Source organism: Dermacentor variabilis, chromosome 5 (genome assembly GCF_050947875.1).
Source record: "Dermacentor variabilis isolate Ectoservices chromosome 5, ASM5094787v1, whole genome shotgun sequence".
In the NCBI taxonomy this organism is placed as follows: Eukaryota; Metazoa; Arthropoda; class Arachnida; order Ixodida; family Ixodidae; genus Dermacentor; species Dermacentor variabilis.
Window position 1 is genome coordinate 98787365 of NC_134572.1, and position 16704 is coordinate 98804068.

At 43.9% G+C, this 16704-nt stretch overlaps 1 protein-coding gene across 2 annotated transcripts in view; it reads left to right on the forward strand.

Annotated features, from left to right (window-relative positions):
- The first annotated feature begins 26 nt into the window (after positions 1 to 26).
- The window catches only part of LOC142582965 (uncharacterized), a 35204-nt gene continuing 18526 nt past the window's right edge, over positions 27 to 16704 (forward strand). The window contains exons 1-6 of one of the 2 annotated variants that reach the window (XM_075693139.1): positions 27 to 300; positions 2165 to 2281; positions 3815 to 4178; positions 5162 to 5416; positions 12003 to 12148; positions 16021 to 16141. In XM_075693139.1, coding sequence (XP_075549254.1) covers positions 222 to 300; positions 2165 to 2281; positions 3815 to 4178; positions 5162 to 5416; positions 12003 to 12148; positions 16021 to 16079 — 1020 coding nt within the window. In that variant the 5' untranslated portion in view covers positions 27 to 221 and the 3' untranslated portion in view covers positions 16080 to 16141. Of the gene's footprint in view, positions 301 to 2164; positions 2282 to 3814; positions 4179 to 5161; positions 5417 to 12002; positions 12149 to 16020; positions 16142 to 16704 lie in introns of those variants that run through there. The other variant, XM_075693138.1, reaches the window with a different exon arrangement.

The window sequence follows — 16704 nt, forward strand, 5'->3', positions numbered from 1 at the left end:
TTTGTTTCTTTATCGAACAGTCGCCGATAGCGGCGCTGCATCGGCTGCTGTCCGCTGTTCCATGGCGTCTGCGGTTATGTAGGGTGGCATATATCAGCGCGTTTAAGACGCTGAATTAACAGCTAATAGAAAGAATTAAGAATCCACGGTTCACGAAAGACCTCAGACGTGAATGCACGGATACTCCCATCTGCGGACACCCTTCGGTTCAACGCAACTAAATGAGCGAGCGAGAGTGGCAACAACCTCGGGAGCCGGAAGATCGCCAACTTTCGTCAAGCGACGCTCACCGAACAGCCAGTACTGAAAGCATTTGACGGCGGCTCGCTTTCGCGCTAACTAGCTGGAATTTTATTATTGCCAATTGCATGCCGTGCTTTGTACCGCCCGATCTACATTCTGAATGCTCCAATATATGCTCCTTCGGTCGTTCTCCACTGATGTGTAACTGTATATGTGGCAGAACCGGTTGCTCTCTGTTTACACTTTATTTCGCCGTCTGGTTTAGAGCGCCGTCGGCAAGGTCTCTAACGTTTTCGTCAAAACCTATCATGCGGATTCGAAAAATGTAGGTTTCGCTTCCATTGCGTTTCTGAGCATCGCAGAAAATCCTTAGTTCACAGATTGGCAATATGATGCCGTTGAAGCGAATGAAATGCGAAAGTGCGATGTCGTGCATCATAGAAAGCGTACTTTTACTGCAAAATCTGATTTTTTTTTTCTGGTGGATGGCTTGTTTTTGTTTGGCGAAATAGACTTTGATCACACGCAGTAGGCATTACGGGCGGAACAAGTCAAGAAGTACGTTATTGCAAAGGTCATTCGATGGGCTGCCTTCCGGAGAATACAACATAACTTTCTGGTTTCAGCCTCAGTTTCTAGATTAAGCCGCTTTTCTAATGGCTTGCTGGCTGAAAACACTGCCTGACCTAAGTTCCGCGTAATAGATTATAGAAAGTGTAAAATCGCGAACTTGTGTGTGCACACACACGCACGCACGCATATATATATATATATATATATTGCATGTGGTGAATGCAGTTTAAACCATGGATCCGGGACCTCGAAGTAGTGCGACGTAATTTACCGCTAAATCGCCACTTATTTCTTAATAATTTCTTTTTCCCGAAGGAGGCAAAAAGCCATGGAAATGACGTGACAATAAAGCTTTGAATTATCTGAAGCACAGCCATCAGTTTGGTGGCATTGCATGAGGCTAACTGCATAACTTCTTAAAAAAGTACTTTCATAACTGCAGATGAGTTTCGCTTCCCTTTATGATTGCTTGTATATCAGTCATGGCTTGCTTAGTTGTTTTACCTATTCCTTCCGTGAGCAAAAACTACAGCATGTTGCTTTCTGCAGTGCATGTTTGACTTAGTGTTTTATGAAAAAGTAACGTGAACTTAATGCCACTTATGTTATTGGTAAATGTGATAGTAATTGAGTGGGTTGGGTTATGAAAACTTTGAAACATTCATCTGCACAACTATGCTACAAATAACTTAAGTTGTTTCTGTAGGTAGCATGGTGATCAAGCAACACAAAGAACACTGTGTTGCTTGACAGAGCTATTGTGTTGAATCAGAAAAATATGGAGATCCACAATCTTCATTGTATGAAACCACAGTGATACCGTGCTGTGCTGTCGAGGCTGGAAGATTGAAACAGTACATTTCTACCAATCGCTGCAATGGGAATTTTCACAGCCTGAAAGCTATATTACAGCAGCATTTTCTTTTTGGGGCCTTTGTTAAATAAGTTTCACGAGGTTTGAAATTGATGGCCTTTGGCTGGATTTTCATCAGTTCTTTTCAATATTTGTTTTCTCCTTTGTCATTAGCTCATACAGATAGCTGCATGCTATGTTCACCTGATTCTACCACTTATTGTGACTGGAGAAAAGAAAAAGAATTCTTGCAATGTAGTTGCAGCTGTCAGCCTCTGGTTTAAAATATTTGAGTGACTGGGCTGGAGTTACAGAAAAAGAATGGCTTTAATAAGCCAAGCACTTGGAAGTTTTAGTGAAATTTAATACGAGTTCTGTATTTCAGTGTCGGCACGTGTAGTTGTAAAAGTATTGTATTTGTTTAGTAGCCTCCAACATTAAGCGTCACAATTTGGTTCAAAGAAGGGATGGAATTGGAAATGCTGGGATTCGCAGGTGTACCAGAAACTGATGGCAGGGATACCAGTGACACTGTGGCAGATGCCACCTCCGATCTCGACACCAATGGCACCACCAATGACTCCGACGATGAAAACGGAATCATATGCAAAGGTAACTAGGGGAATAACTTTTACTAGTGGGCTGCTCTGGTGCATAGGTGTTGTGCTGGTGCTGTCCACATTCACCATTGTATGTGGCACACCTTATTCAGACTTTGGCATCAGTTCAGAATGCATAGAGGACTCATTGCAAAGGCAGGAAGGACAAGAGTAGACACAACAAGCACTGGTTATTTCTTTGTTTGTTGGACATGGAGTTTTGGGGCTACAGTGAGTGGCTATATATCGCAATGTCCCATCCCACCTTCACGTTGATGTGCATAACCGATGTTGTAACTTTTATCAAGGCAAAAGCCTTAGATGGCTCATGAGATAAAAATTTGACCGTCCGGTGTTATGGCACCAAAATTCAATGGCACAAAAATTCGGGGTTGAACCTGTGACCTTTAGTGTTAATGGCAGCAAAGCAAATCAAAGTATAGTTAATCGGGGCACTCGAACCTGTGACCTTTGGTTGGAGTCGAATCCACTTGGAGATATGGGTGAAACGGCCACCTCTCCAAGGTGGATTCCAATTGACATCGGGAAGGTCAAGAGCCGAACCCACTACCTTTGGTGTTAATTAAAGTTCAGTTAATTGAGATATAGTGAATTAAGGTACTCGAACCCACAGCTTTAGATGGGAGACAAACCCGTAACCTTAATTAGGGTGAAGTTAATTAAGGCACAGTTAATTCTGGTAGAGTTATTTAAGGCACTTGAACCGACGACCTTTGGTGGGAGAAAACAAGTAATAAGTAGTAACAATGCATTAGAATGAAAATATCAAGTAATTTAATTAACTTCTTGTGAGCATGCAGGCTTTCACCTTCATCCTCTTAAGTGTATGCTAAAGTGACTGTCAACTTTCTTTTTTTCATCATGTTTTCTTCCGTTACATTTTTTCTATTAGCATATATAGGCTGGCTTTGATTGCATGCCTGTGCATGAGAATTGAAAGAACAGAAAATTTTGGTAAGAAATAATATAAACGAAAGTTTCCTTATATGCAAACTTACCCAGAAAGGACATCAGTGGCTAAATGAACATGACCTTATTCTTTCCTGCAGAACTTGTTGCAAGTAAATTGTACGATTGCTTGACAATTAAAAAGCTCTCTGACACCAGATTCTCATTGTTGTATCGCTCATTGTCATGGCCTCCCTGTACTCGGCAGCCATCAGATGGCAAGGAGTGCATGATTTCTGGTGAAGCCGGATGCTCACATACAGACCGACTACATGGTTTCGTAGTTGATATGTGGAAAACACTTTGGGTTTCAGTAAAAAAGATGCTAAATTGTGCTTGTGGGTAGTGGGAGATTGGCTGGTAGGGGGGCATTGCTGTGGCTCGCACGCAGTGAAAGGTCAGGAATTTGCTTGTGAATGACTGGGAATACACGATAGAAGGAATTTGTACTTAAGTGTCACACACTGGACAACGGTGCTCTAGCCAAGACAGTGCAGAAACATTCAAATGAGGTCGCAGTTGCCTCACGCATTGTCTGCCACCAACAAATGCTGTGTGCCTTTCACGCTACCTTCAGTGGAGATGGTGGAAGGAGATGAGGAGATTCGAGAGTTTGGGGAGGATTCGGAGGAGGGCCCACGGACCAAGCACACGTGCCCCGACTGCCCTTTCGAGACATTCGTGCGGTCAAGCCTCGTGCGGCACCGTCGCATTCACGCGCGCCGCCCACTGTCGTGCCACCTGTGCGACGCACACTACCTCGACCAGACGTCCTTGGCACGACACCTGCGGACTCACGAAGGTGGCCAGGAGGCGCTGCTTCCCTGCCCCGAGTGTGGCACTCACTTCACTCGCCGGGACACCCTGGAGCAGCACATGAGGATGCATGCGCAGCCCGAGAAGCCTTTCAAGTGTTCCATCTGCCAGAAGTCATTCATGACGTGAGTTGTGAACCTATGTTCACCCTCTCCTTTCATTTTTCTGATTAGGCTTGAAGTGGGACAAAACTGATCTCTTGAAAAGCTTTCATTGCCGCTGTTTTGTCTAAGCCAAACCCACCGTATGCTGTGGCTGTAAGTTTCCCCAACCTCATTACTGCACTGTGATACCCTGCCACTCTCGACTACATTTCTCTCGCTGTAGAGCCCATTCATTAAAGGCCAACTGCAACAAAATTTTGGACTGCTTAAAAAGCATAGTTTCAGATAGCATAGATATAGAGCAGCCTTCATGCAAAATATGACTGTATGCATTAGAAGGATAGCTGTTGTGGGTTTTGAATAGAAGACGTTACTGCCATTACAGTTCGCCAGAAGTGACGCGTCATGCAGAACATGTGAATTATTGGCATGGCCTCCGAAATTAGGTGCTGTTCACCACTGCCCATGGTGCGCTAAAAAATGTAGGAGGCAACGGGCCGGGATTTATGCAATATCTTCTAACCACAAAGTGCATGTGTTGTTTATGTGCTATCTAAAGGCTTCTGATAAGAAAATTAAGACAGTTACCAGCCCTGCAGCTTTGCCAAGATTGCTTTACTAGTACGTACTACTTATTTATAACCAATTAAGCCAAAATGAAATTTTATTTCAGTTGAATTTTAACACACAAGTTTCTTCGGGTTATGTTGTTCTTAGAAAAAAAAAAATCATTCATTCACTTATTCATCTCGTGGTTTAACGCCCCAAAGCAGCATTATGAGAAACACCGTAGTGGAAGGCTCCGCATTAAATTTGACTCCCTGGGGTTCTTTAATGTGCACCTAAATCTGAGTGCATGAGTGTTTTTACATTCTGTCCTTATTGAGGCGCGGCCTCCATGATGACGAAGTCACCCGACAACTTCATCAAATGGTTGTGAGAAGATGGTTAGGACTTTGTGATGGCAGATCTGGCTGAGAAACGTCCCCGCGTTCTCATTGCAGTTACAAAGAGATGCAGGCCCACAAATCGGGCCATGGGCGCATAGCTCCTTATGTTTGTGAGGTGTGCGGCAAAGGCTATCTCCAACTCAGCACACTAGCTGAGCACCGCTTCAGCCACGAGGAGGAGCGACGGTTCCCATGCACACTGTGTGGCAAGCGCTTCTTCTCCTCCATGGCCTTGAAACGCCATGGCCGCGTGCATACTGGCGAGCGCCCGTTCCGATGCCTTACGTGTGGCCTCAACTTTGCCATCAGGTAAGGCTTGTCCCACTTTTGGCACTGCGTGATTTCCCAATATGCATAGGTAGCTTGTGTACACTCGAGCCTTGTTTTAACAAAGTCATATTCAACATAAAGATACTTTAATTATATCTAATATACATTTTAAACATATGCACTAACCTCGGCAAAGAATATTTCATGAACTTTAGATTTGCTTTGTTGTGTCTGTGTTTGTTACATTGAGGTTTGACTGTATACACATGCTTTTACACAGTGTGTGTATGGTAACATGTGTCCTGAAAAAAACATTTTAAACCGGTTTCGTGCTTTCCTGATATATTTCACAGCAAGATCACATTTTATGGCACAGATTGTTGAATAAATGCTGAGCCTTTACCTTAAGTTATGTTCATTAAAGGGTCACTTAGTCACTTCCAATGTCTGCAACACTGCATAGCATGGCACCTGAGATCATTTTTATTGCTCACTGGGGGATTTGATGTGAAGACCACAAATGGCACAGGCAAAAGAAAATGCACATAGCTTTTTTGACAAACCAGGCAAGTAACATTGCCAAGTGGTACATTGAACAATCTGAACCATAAAATCAGGGGTGGGACTCCTATGCCAATTGTGCTATTTTGACACAAATGCAAATTCCTGCACCAGAACGACTTCAGCATGTGTGCTTCGGCAGCAGCTGTGAACAGCAAGCGTATTCGTTCCTCGTAAAAGAGGGCAGCCATTCACATGCTGCACACGATGCGATGGCGCCTCCCGCTTAGAATTTTGGAACTTATAATACTGGACTTTTCGGGGCTTCCAAGTAGCCGGTGTGCGCGGCCACTCCTGGCTGTTGTTGCTGCTGTCGGAACGGCCAGGGAGACTGTATTTAAAGTTTTCACTGCGAGTGAACTAGATATTAGGGAAGTTTGCATTCAGTGGGTGGGCATCTCTGTCCCGAGGGCCGGCATAACATAAAACTGTTCAAATCTGTTTTTACACCCATACTGGTGAGGCCTGAACCATTTTGACCTATCACAAAGGGCTAACGATGGATTTGGAATAAGAAGTCGCAGTTTCGCCCAAAAGGTGAAGCATTGATTGCGGTAGCAAATTAGTATACAGATATACGAATTAAGGATAGCAGCTTTATTGGCTGGATAAACTTGTTAAACATTCGCTTACTAACTAAATTAACAAGCATGATGTCATGTGGACACAAGCAAACATGAACACATCTCACTCGATGACCCGGAAACTTGCTGTCAGAATGCTGGAATGAGGAAGCGCGGCACCTGAAGCAAGCGAATTGACCTTCGTTCTGCCTCTCGCTTTGAGGTGAATTAAGCAGCGAAAACAGCGCACACAAAGCTAACAGCACTCATGCTCTGTCCCCATCACAGATCACTTTCAAAATAGGGCCCACGCGGCCGCGCCACACCCAGGAGCTGCAGGAGTAGAACGGCCCCTCCCCCCGGTGCCTTGTGAGCGGCAAAAGACGGCACGCTTCCTTCCCACTTTCCTTCTTTGCAACTGCGGGATGGCGGCGCAAGCTCGCACGCTTTCACTCGCACATGCAGCATACGGCACATGCCGATGATGATATCACCCCTGGACTTTATACGGAACATCACAGCGACGCTGGCAGCAAAAACATGCCTAGAATGTCCATATAATTGCGATCGCCATAGAAAAAGAATGCTATACTTTTACATAATACCTGCCTGGGGTTGATCGCGGATCTCTGAGTCTGCGGTGACACATGGTGAACAGAAATTACGTTACTGCATCAATTGGACCGCATAACATGCGAACATAGTTCAATCGTAGTGCCACCAATGTTTTCGGTTTTACAGGAAAGCATGTGCCGTGCTGCCACTCAACCCACTCTTCCATATTCTAGTAGCTTTAGCTACAAAGCGCGCGTCTACTATGCACATTGTGTTCGTTTATTCTGTGTTTCATCGTGGTTTCAAAGTGCGCTGCGATATTCCATTATTCCACCAAAATTCATATTGGCCTGCTCTAAACTACTTCGAAATCAAATTTTATCTGCTCCAAATTGCTCCAGATTGCTTCAAAATGAAATTCAGTCTGCTCCAAGCTGCAGTTTTGTCTACTCCAAAATGCTACTTTACTTGCTCCAAAAATTGCTCCAGAAATGAATTTGGGCCATCCCACCCTTGTAAAATGCAAATTTGCTGTGAAATTTATGCAAAATCAAAGCAGTGGTAGAGGTAAAATATTTTCTTTAAAATTCCTAAGATAACTATGTACTTTACCATATGTAATGTGATTTTTTTAGCTATCTATATGTTTTGTTGGGTATGCTCTGAAATGCATTTTAATTTGTAGTGCAAATAAATTGCAACTACAATGGATTTCTGGTGATTAAGGTGAAATGATGGCATCCACCCAAACAATACCTATTACTAAGAGCGGTAAAATGCTAAGTAAGCAGTTGGCAGAGGGGTGTGTGCTCCATAAACGATCGTGGTCAGGTGATGAGCTTACATGCATTAAGGCATCTACCCCAGGTGGCAATCAGAGTTGCAACCAGGGAGAGCACGTCTCCCTCTTTTATAGATGCTCTTTTATACAAAGCAGCTGCATCAGCTGGTTGCCTTATTTGTCTTATTTTGCCCCCAAAAGAGCCTTATTTTGCTCATAATTCACAAGGAACAAAAGAAAGCGACAGGACAGAGTGATACTAAGAACCATCCGGTTTAGTTTGTGTGTTCATGCAGCCGGTCATTCATACACCGGCCTGTTCGGCCGATGTGGCATCTACTGCACAATTAGTGGTATGCGATAACCAACTTCACCTGTACACTCTACATACTTTTTTCACAGGCAGCAATGGATGCTTTTTCATCACTTACGTGCTGACGCAATGAACCAAGCTTTTTCGAGGTGGAGCAAAGTAGCTTCACGTCCGCCTTTCTTATTGCATTATTAGATTATTGAGTTGAATTACCGGTCAATGTAAAACAAGTATATTGCAGAATGGTTGCTTGCTGGGCTAGATGGTTCACTGCGACTTATGTAACAGCATGAAAAAAATAAGGAAGGGATGACGATAGAAACAGAGTGAAAGCGCTCTTTTCACTTGGTCTATATTGTGATCCCTTCGTTACTTTTTTCGCGCTATTGCATAAGTTGTAAAACAAGTGTCACACTAGTTTTGTCATGTGCCCTTGTCATGGTTGTGCGAGCAACCTGCATGCAAACTTATCTTTTTTCCCTCTTTCACCTCTGACTTATATTGCTGGATGGCTGTTAGTACCACTCTGTCTTGTTGCTTTCCTTCCTTTCTTGTGAATTGTGCACAAAGTGAGGCCTTTTCCTTGACAAAAAACCTCTTTTATAAGTTTTTGGTTTTCTTCCGCAAGAGGGTCATCCTGCTTGCAGAGGGGCAATACCTTCCTCGCCTCGCACAAGTCTCATGGAAGTGCGCTCTGTGCTGTCATGGGGATGCCACTGGGAAATGGAAAAGGGGGCATGATGCACCCTCCCCACATTTCCTGCAGGCCTTCCACGCAGTCACACACTGGTGGCATATGCTGGAAAAAATTGCCACATGTGTTTCCCATACATTGCGACTTTTACTCATTAGTGCATATTATATAGGTTTGCACATGCACATAGTGGATGTGTATTGATGGGTGTATGCTGTATGTCTTCTTGCACACTTGTTGGGGACAACGCACGTGTAGGGCATTGGAACGGTCAGGGCTTAGCTCATTGTATTATCCCATCGTCATTCCTCATCTTTCTCTATTGTCTTCTGAACCCTTCCCCTTTACCCCTGCGTGGAGTTGCAGGCCAGACACTCGCTTCTCTCTCTAAACTCTCTGCCTTTTGTTTCTTTCAACTTGCTTCTCTCTCTCACAGCACCACATGCAAACTTTGTTTTCTGGATGTCTTCTACCCTTGACGGGACACAGAGAAATATGTTGAGCTAAGCTGTATCAGTAAATTTACCGTATTTACTCGAAGATAGGTTGAGCACGAATTATAGGTCTACCCTGTATATTGAACTTGCTGAGAGATAAAAAAAACGATATATTCCAATATAGGACAACCCATATATATTTAGAAAAGCGAAAAATATTGGAACATGACACAGCTTTGTTTATCTTAAATTGGCCACGAAGTCTTGCTAGTCGATAACCCAAGCTGCATTCTTGTACAAACTGCCAGAGAAGTCTTTCTCGTTGGATGCTTTATGGCGCCATCGGCACCCCAAATGAGACCCCAAACGATGTTGAAAGCGCATGTGGTATGCAGAACTTCCTAAAGTCAGTCTCGATAATCTCCAGGCTAGCTTTACGGCAGGTGCAATGAGGGAAACCCTATGAGCTCAGTACTTTTGCTAGCATTTCTCACGAATATAGGTTGAGAATTTTGACAGCTCATTTTGGGTAACATTTTCTAAAGAGAGGTCGACCTATATTTGAACAAATATGGTACGTTGCTATAATGAAACAGCCACTCTTTAACATAAAGTGGAGGCTTGCTCAACCAGAAAAAGATCCAAGAACAGAAGACACGTGGCGACACTGCCCTGAAGCTCCTGCACCAACTTTTCTTGATGTGTTTAATTTTCACAGTGTTCGCTTCGATAAATGGCTGTAAGAGCGTGACTTGTAACAGCGTGACTTAAGATACCAAGAAGGTTACATTGCACAGTGCTGTGTGGAAAGGAATGGGCCATGTAGTGTCCCTTCCATTTTGTGGCCCTTTTCTTAATGGCGCCGTATTGCATGCGTGATCGTATACTTACTTGCCAAATTCTCTGTCGCTTAGATGTACTTTATTGTTTATTGGTAGAGGAGGACAGTATTGGACTATAAAGGAACCAAACGCTCAACCTAGCAAGTTTCGAGAACTTTTCCTACACTTGAAAAGCATTACAACGTGGAAAATACATTGAAATCTGTGACCATATTAGCGTAGCTGTGTCAACATTTTGGCACAAAATTTTCAAGAAGTTGGGCCTTCATTTTCTCCACTAGCAATCAGTCATTTCCCACCAAATGAAACAAATGCAGTAGAATCTTGTTGGTACAATTCTACATATTATGTCTTTGTGGATAATACGTTTTATTTTATCTTTGCGGCCAACGTCCCATAGGAGCAATGTATTTCGTACGGTTATTGCGACCGCATTTTCCACTCAGATCAGATAATAAGACAGCAGAAGTGGGCTTCTGCACGCATTTCTAAAGCTCATAGCTTTATATTCCAGCGTAGGAGCTTAAATAACATGCCAGTGACCCACGAACAACGTGTTAAGCCCCAGCTACACTGAAGGAAAAACGCATGCGTTGCGCCGGCGCGGTAAAGCACTGCCGATCAGTTCAGTGACAAAACAGCAGCTTATTTTTTTTACTTCTAGAATAACTTTTGCACCGACATTGAAAAGAAGAAAGTTCAGCGCAAACTGACAAGATATTTCAACATTGCTGTATAAAAGTGTGTTGGCTGCGGTTCATGTGGCATTGAGTGACACTGCTTCACATAACATGTTATGCAGAACAGTATCACTCAACACCACACGAACCTTTGCTATTGTGTTTGTCACTGAGTACGCCTATTTTCATGCCTTTTGAATCTTGCTTTGGCTAATATGATTTTCATTTGATGAGGTTTATTTTTCAGTTCCAGTGAAGGTCATATCAACGAGATTCTACTGTAGAAGCATATTGAAGTGCTTCGCTAATCTGAACTGATTTTAGGTTGCATTTTATCGTCTTTTTAAAGGAGGCAGCAGCCTTGCATTTATATGAGTGGTTGACTTATTAATCAGTCAGTTCATTCATTCACTCACTCACTCATACATCCTAAAGTTACTGTTTACATATTATGGGTGCTATAGTGAGAATTCATTCCCTCTTACATTCTAAACTTACAGTTTACATATTAAGGTTACTATAACGAGAAGCTGCAGAAGAATTTTGGCCACCTGGGTTCCTTACTATGTGCTGAAATGTTGTTCTTCTGGCGCTGCTGCATTCTGCTTTGTTGAAATGAAGACGGTGCAGCTGGAAGTCAAAAGTGTAGCCTTGTGCTTGTGAGCATAACACCACAGCTGCCCTGGCCACCTATATTGCAGCTTTCTTTGCAGATTTGTACACATAGCTGCATGGCGAACCTTTGTCACTTCCTTCAGTCAAGCACTTGTACTGCATATGCATAGAATACCTCAAACTGGGCACTCTTTGTTTTCTTTTGTTCTTTTTTTTTGCACAAAAGTTGGCTGTTGGAGCCAGAAATTATGGGAATGAAAACTTGTTTTATTGTTTCAGTCCAGCTGCTGTGACCATCCAGTTCCCATGTGTTTGAGAACTCTTTTACACAGTTTATATGCATTTGATGTACGAATTCCTCAAATCTGTTTACACCTGTGAAGTTTCTTGCACTGTAAAAAAATGCTTTTGCATTTATGTTGTTAATTACATGGAAATCAAGGCTGTGTATCTATTTTCAACCTTGTGAGCACAAGAATGTAATCATCCAATGTACTCATTCAAGCATGAACCAACTAGCCCAAGGAAGAGATTTACTTAATCATCCAAATGACAGGTTTAAAATGTATGTCTGTCCTATACAGGGCCCACCTTCTCGCCCACAAGCGCACCCATACTGGGGAGCGACCCTTTCCATGTCCCTCGGAAACATGCCCACAGGCGTTCAGCACTTCATCGGCTGCGAAGAGGCATTTTCTTAACATCCACTCCAAGGATGCCCAAAAAGCCGGTGGGTAAAGGTGTTTCTCTACGAGACAACCATTATTTCTCGCGAGATATATTCTTGAGCTGTAACCACAAGGTTACAGCCCAACTGAAACATGCATTACTCTGAGAAGTGTTTAGAACAAGGAAGCAGACATACTGAAATAATACACCTATAGTACCATGTTTTCGCACTCGTTGCTCACACCAGTAATTCAAGAGAGTAGAGGTTACATGCGAATTTCACTTCGCAGTATGACTTTAATGCACTGTGTTCTACATTGCACTCAGCTTCTCTGTCAAAGTATAGCGAAGTTTATGGTGCAGCGTTTCGCATTGCTGTAAAGCTGCAGTGCACTTTAATTTTCATTCTGCAGGAAATGACAAAAACTGTACCAAATTTCCCAGAAATATGACATGCAGGCCAGCCACATTTCCAATGCAATTGTTCAAGCAGTTCATAACAAAGAGAGAGACTACTATAAAAGCCCGTATATAATATGAGGCGAAATTTTTGGGACGTGAAATGAAAAAAAAAAAAAGTTTTATCTGCGTATAATAATACTTAGGAAAACTCAAGGAAAACATTTATTTAAATTGCACTCCACACTTCAAACACTGTCTTCCTCAGCTGCGCTCTCTTCGGATAGTTCTTTGTCGGACATATCTTCCCAGAGGTACTCATCCTCTGTGCCATCAAGCGTATTCGAGATGCTGCACTTCTTGAGTACGCGATGCACAAGGTCCTCTGGTATGCTGGCCCATGCTTCCACAGTCCACTTGCATAGCGCGGCTGGTGAAGCCCGCTTCAGCCACCCGATCGGCGTCACTGCAGGCTCACCTGAGTGCATTCAATCTGCATAACACCGCTTGACCGCGTCCTTGAACGGCTTGTTCACGTAAACATCTGAAGGCTGCAACTGAGACGTCATCCCACCCGGGATAACAACGAGTTCAGTGCTGGATTCATGCAACAGCCTCTTCACTGAGTCGGCCACATGGCAACGAAATTGCGTCCAGCACGAGGATGGATGGGAATGACGACAGTGCATTGGGCCACCTATACCAGACGGACTTTGTCCAGTAGAGCACAAGATTCTCGTTCATCCAGCCTTTCTCATGGCATCTCACGACCACATTTTTTGGCAGCTCCTCACCTTTAGGCACTATCTTGTGCTTGAAGATGACATAGGGCGGAAGCTTGCGTCTGTCTGCCGTGCACAACAACATGACGGTAACTCACATTTTCTTGTTGCCAGTGGACCGGATATAAACTTGTTTAGAGCCCTTTTCGTGCACGGTGAGGGGCAATGGCATGTCCAGATAAACCGGCGTTTGGTCAGCATGGCCGATTTGCCCTAGCTGGAAGTTCGTGGACTTGCGCAGCGAAATAACATGGCGCTGGAAAGCCACAAGCAGCTCTTCGAACGATTTGGACAGCTTTTGCGAAATCGAAGTTCGACAGCGTAAGGAAAAACCAGTACGGCACATGTAGCGATAAATCCAGTGCTTGCTCACTTTGAAGGCAGAGCTCGGTAGCCCTTCTCCTCTTGCTAGCTCCTTAGCTTTTGTCTGCATAAGCTCCACGCTCACAGCTAGACGCGCGGCTAGCTGTTGACGTGCGAACTTCTTCAGGGCGAGTTCGATTTCCAGTAATGTCCCACTCTTCGGGCCGCGAAAGCTTCTTCATGTTCCACTGCACGCGAAAAGGGCTTCCTTCTGTCGACGCCATCCGCAAATGCTTCCCTCGTTGACGCCAAACTGCCTCCCAGCCGCACTGTTGCCGATGTCCTGTGCGGCTAAAATAACGTTTCTCTTGAAAGCAGCCGAGTGCTATTTTTGTGGTCTGGACATCTTGGTCCTTAAATGCGGAATAAAAAAGATGCACTTCGCGAAGCATGGTTTGCACGTGTGCTGCCATGGTGCACACTCAACAATAAAGAAACGATGCTGTAGTCACGTAGCAATAACGAAACCAAGCCTTAGCCATGCAGCAATAAGGAAGCCAAGCCGTAGCCACGCAGCAATAATGAAACCAAAACTTCTAGCCCAAATTTCTGACTGAAGTTTTCGTTCGGATCCGTATATAGTACGAGGCGAAAATTTGGGACACTAATATTAGGAAAAAAAACCTCGTATTATACACGGGTTTTTACGCTACACACAGTGTCACTAACACTGAGATGCACTACCAGTGAGAAGTGTTGGAAATTGCAACTAATTTCAAGTTGATCGGTACACTTGTCAGTGGTTCACATTGTAAAATAGTTTATTGCAATAGCACACTCAACGCGCATTGCGCCATTGGTGTCGTTGCTGGTGTCGTACAGCCGTGAGTATGATGGCACACGTGCAGCCCGCTCTGTTGAGTGCATATGCAGCGTGCACACCATGTGCTGGAGATGACATGATCTGGTTCTGGTCAGGGCAAAAGGCGAGCATGTGAGGGCAAGCTGAGAAAGCCAAAGGCTTGATGTGTGCTGTCCTGCGTATCCAGTCTTGGAGGTCGTGTGATCTACTGAGTTTTCAAGATGCATCACAGTCAAAAATGGTGAAAGGAGCGGCATCATGGATGAATTGCTTTAGTACAAACATGTTCACTCCCTGCTGCCAGCACTCCTTATAATGGCAGTGTTGCGACCACAAGTGTTCGCAGTCATGGAGTGAACTCTCACATGTGCCTTTAGGCATGGGACGCCACGAAAATTGAGTGTTGCTTTGTATAATAGCCTAATGCAGTTGACTTCCGCTAATTAGATTCTGAAGGGACCAATGAAACTGGTCGAATTATCTGGTGGGTCGAATTAAACAAAAGGCAAAGGAAAAAACAATAATTTCGCGGTACTGCCTTTAAAATTAGCTTCATTGCAGTACAGTTGTGTCATGAGGTAAAGTATACCAAGCAGGGAAAGGCGTCACTGTCACGGGACATAGCAAGCATCCCTTAATTTACACAGGCATATGTGCCATCTCCGGATATAGTATGACCATCAAGAGGCCTAATAAGTTTAGTGGTAGGCATTCAGAGTTCCCTCGACATTCTGAGTTTTTTTTTTTCATTTTATTGCCTTCTCTTTTGCTAGCTTTCCCAAAACACAAATGTTTTTTTTTTTTTTTTTTACCACAGCTCAGTTCATAGTGGTGTATAATTAAGGAATGTGTACTAGGCCCCGTTAACAGTCTCTTATATGAGACATGCATGGCAAGCCAAATGGCTGCCCAAATCACCACAGCAACACCAGAAACAGCTTTGAATGGCTGCCAGTATGCTTATTAGGTGTAGGTGCTTGTACTGTGAACGGAGGCAGTACATGTGTGCCTGTATAATTAAACGCTTACTATGCCCCGTGACAGTGGCCCCTTTCCATTTTTGATATGCTTCACCGCAATAAATTGCACGTGCTTCACTGCAGAACAAGAATGTATTGCGGTATAGCTTGCCTGTCAAGTTCGAATTATTTTGGAAAAGGCCAGTTTTAACATTGATATAATGGAAGTGTAGGCCCATAGAAATGTATGGGTGCCGGCCGGGACCTTTGGTAAGGATCGAATTAAGTGAAAAGAATTGAGCAGGATCGAATTAACAGAAGTCTACTGTCGTACTTTGCTATCACTGTTAATGCTTCGCCTTTTGGTGTTTGTTTTTTCTTATGAAGACTATACTCATCAATGTTACAAACAGTGATAATGGATAGCAGGGATCTCAACTCAACATGACAAAGAAAATTGGGCTTTTTTTGTGGCAATAAGTGTGCATAATTGTTAATGTGAGGAAGCTAGGTGTCTTTTATGTGGTTATATTTGGGAGCTATATACTCTTGCAATCCTCTCCCTCACCCCCCTTCCTGTTAAAGCGAAGCTTTCTTTGCTACCCCCCCCCCTCCTGCACCTCTGTAGCTGACCGTGGCAGCCACCTGCTGCAGCTACTGCTGCTGTTGCTCGCGCATGCTTGCTGAATAGCTCACACACTGCTGCGGGACAGAAGCGCCATGTAGGAGTGGCGGCTCACACTACTTTGCCCGCAGCAGTGGAAGGTAGAGGGGGAAGCCGACGTGTGCATGCAGGTCGTTAGCTGCTGGTGGAGACAGCGAGAGGGCTGCAACATGGAGAGCCATGATGAGAGGAGAGAGGGGCCACAGGAGGAGAATGCCTCGCATTGTGCCGCCTGGAAACTGTATGGACGGTCACATCTGTGGCTCCAAAAGGAGATCGGGTACCCCAAGGAAATGGTGCAGAAAGCCAACTTGCCTCTTTCAACCCCTTTAACGCTGGTTTCGTTTAGAGGTGCATTGCATTCTTCGCCAACATGAATAAAGCATTCGTTTTCACTTTGCACTCACAATGAGCAAACACAAAAATGTGTTGCAGCATTGCTTATGCATTTACGAAAAGCTTCGCTGTGTATCCAACAGGGCATGTTGTATCTGCTGCTTTTTTTTTTTTTTTTGATGCGTGTTTTCAACCAGCACACCTTTAGTTGCATTGTGTCTCTGACCTGCAGATGAGTAAAGGTCTGACTTATTATGCCTTGATGTTAAAAAAATCTATGATAATAGAAGCACTTTACAACAACAGCCATTA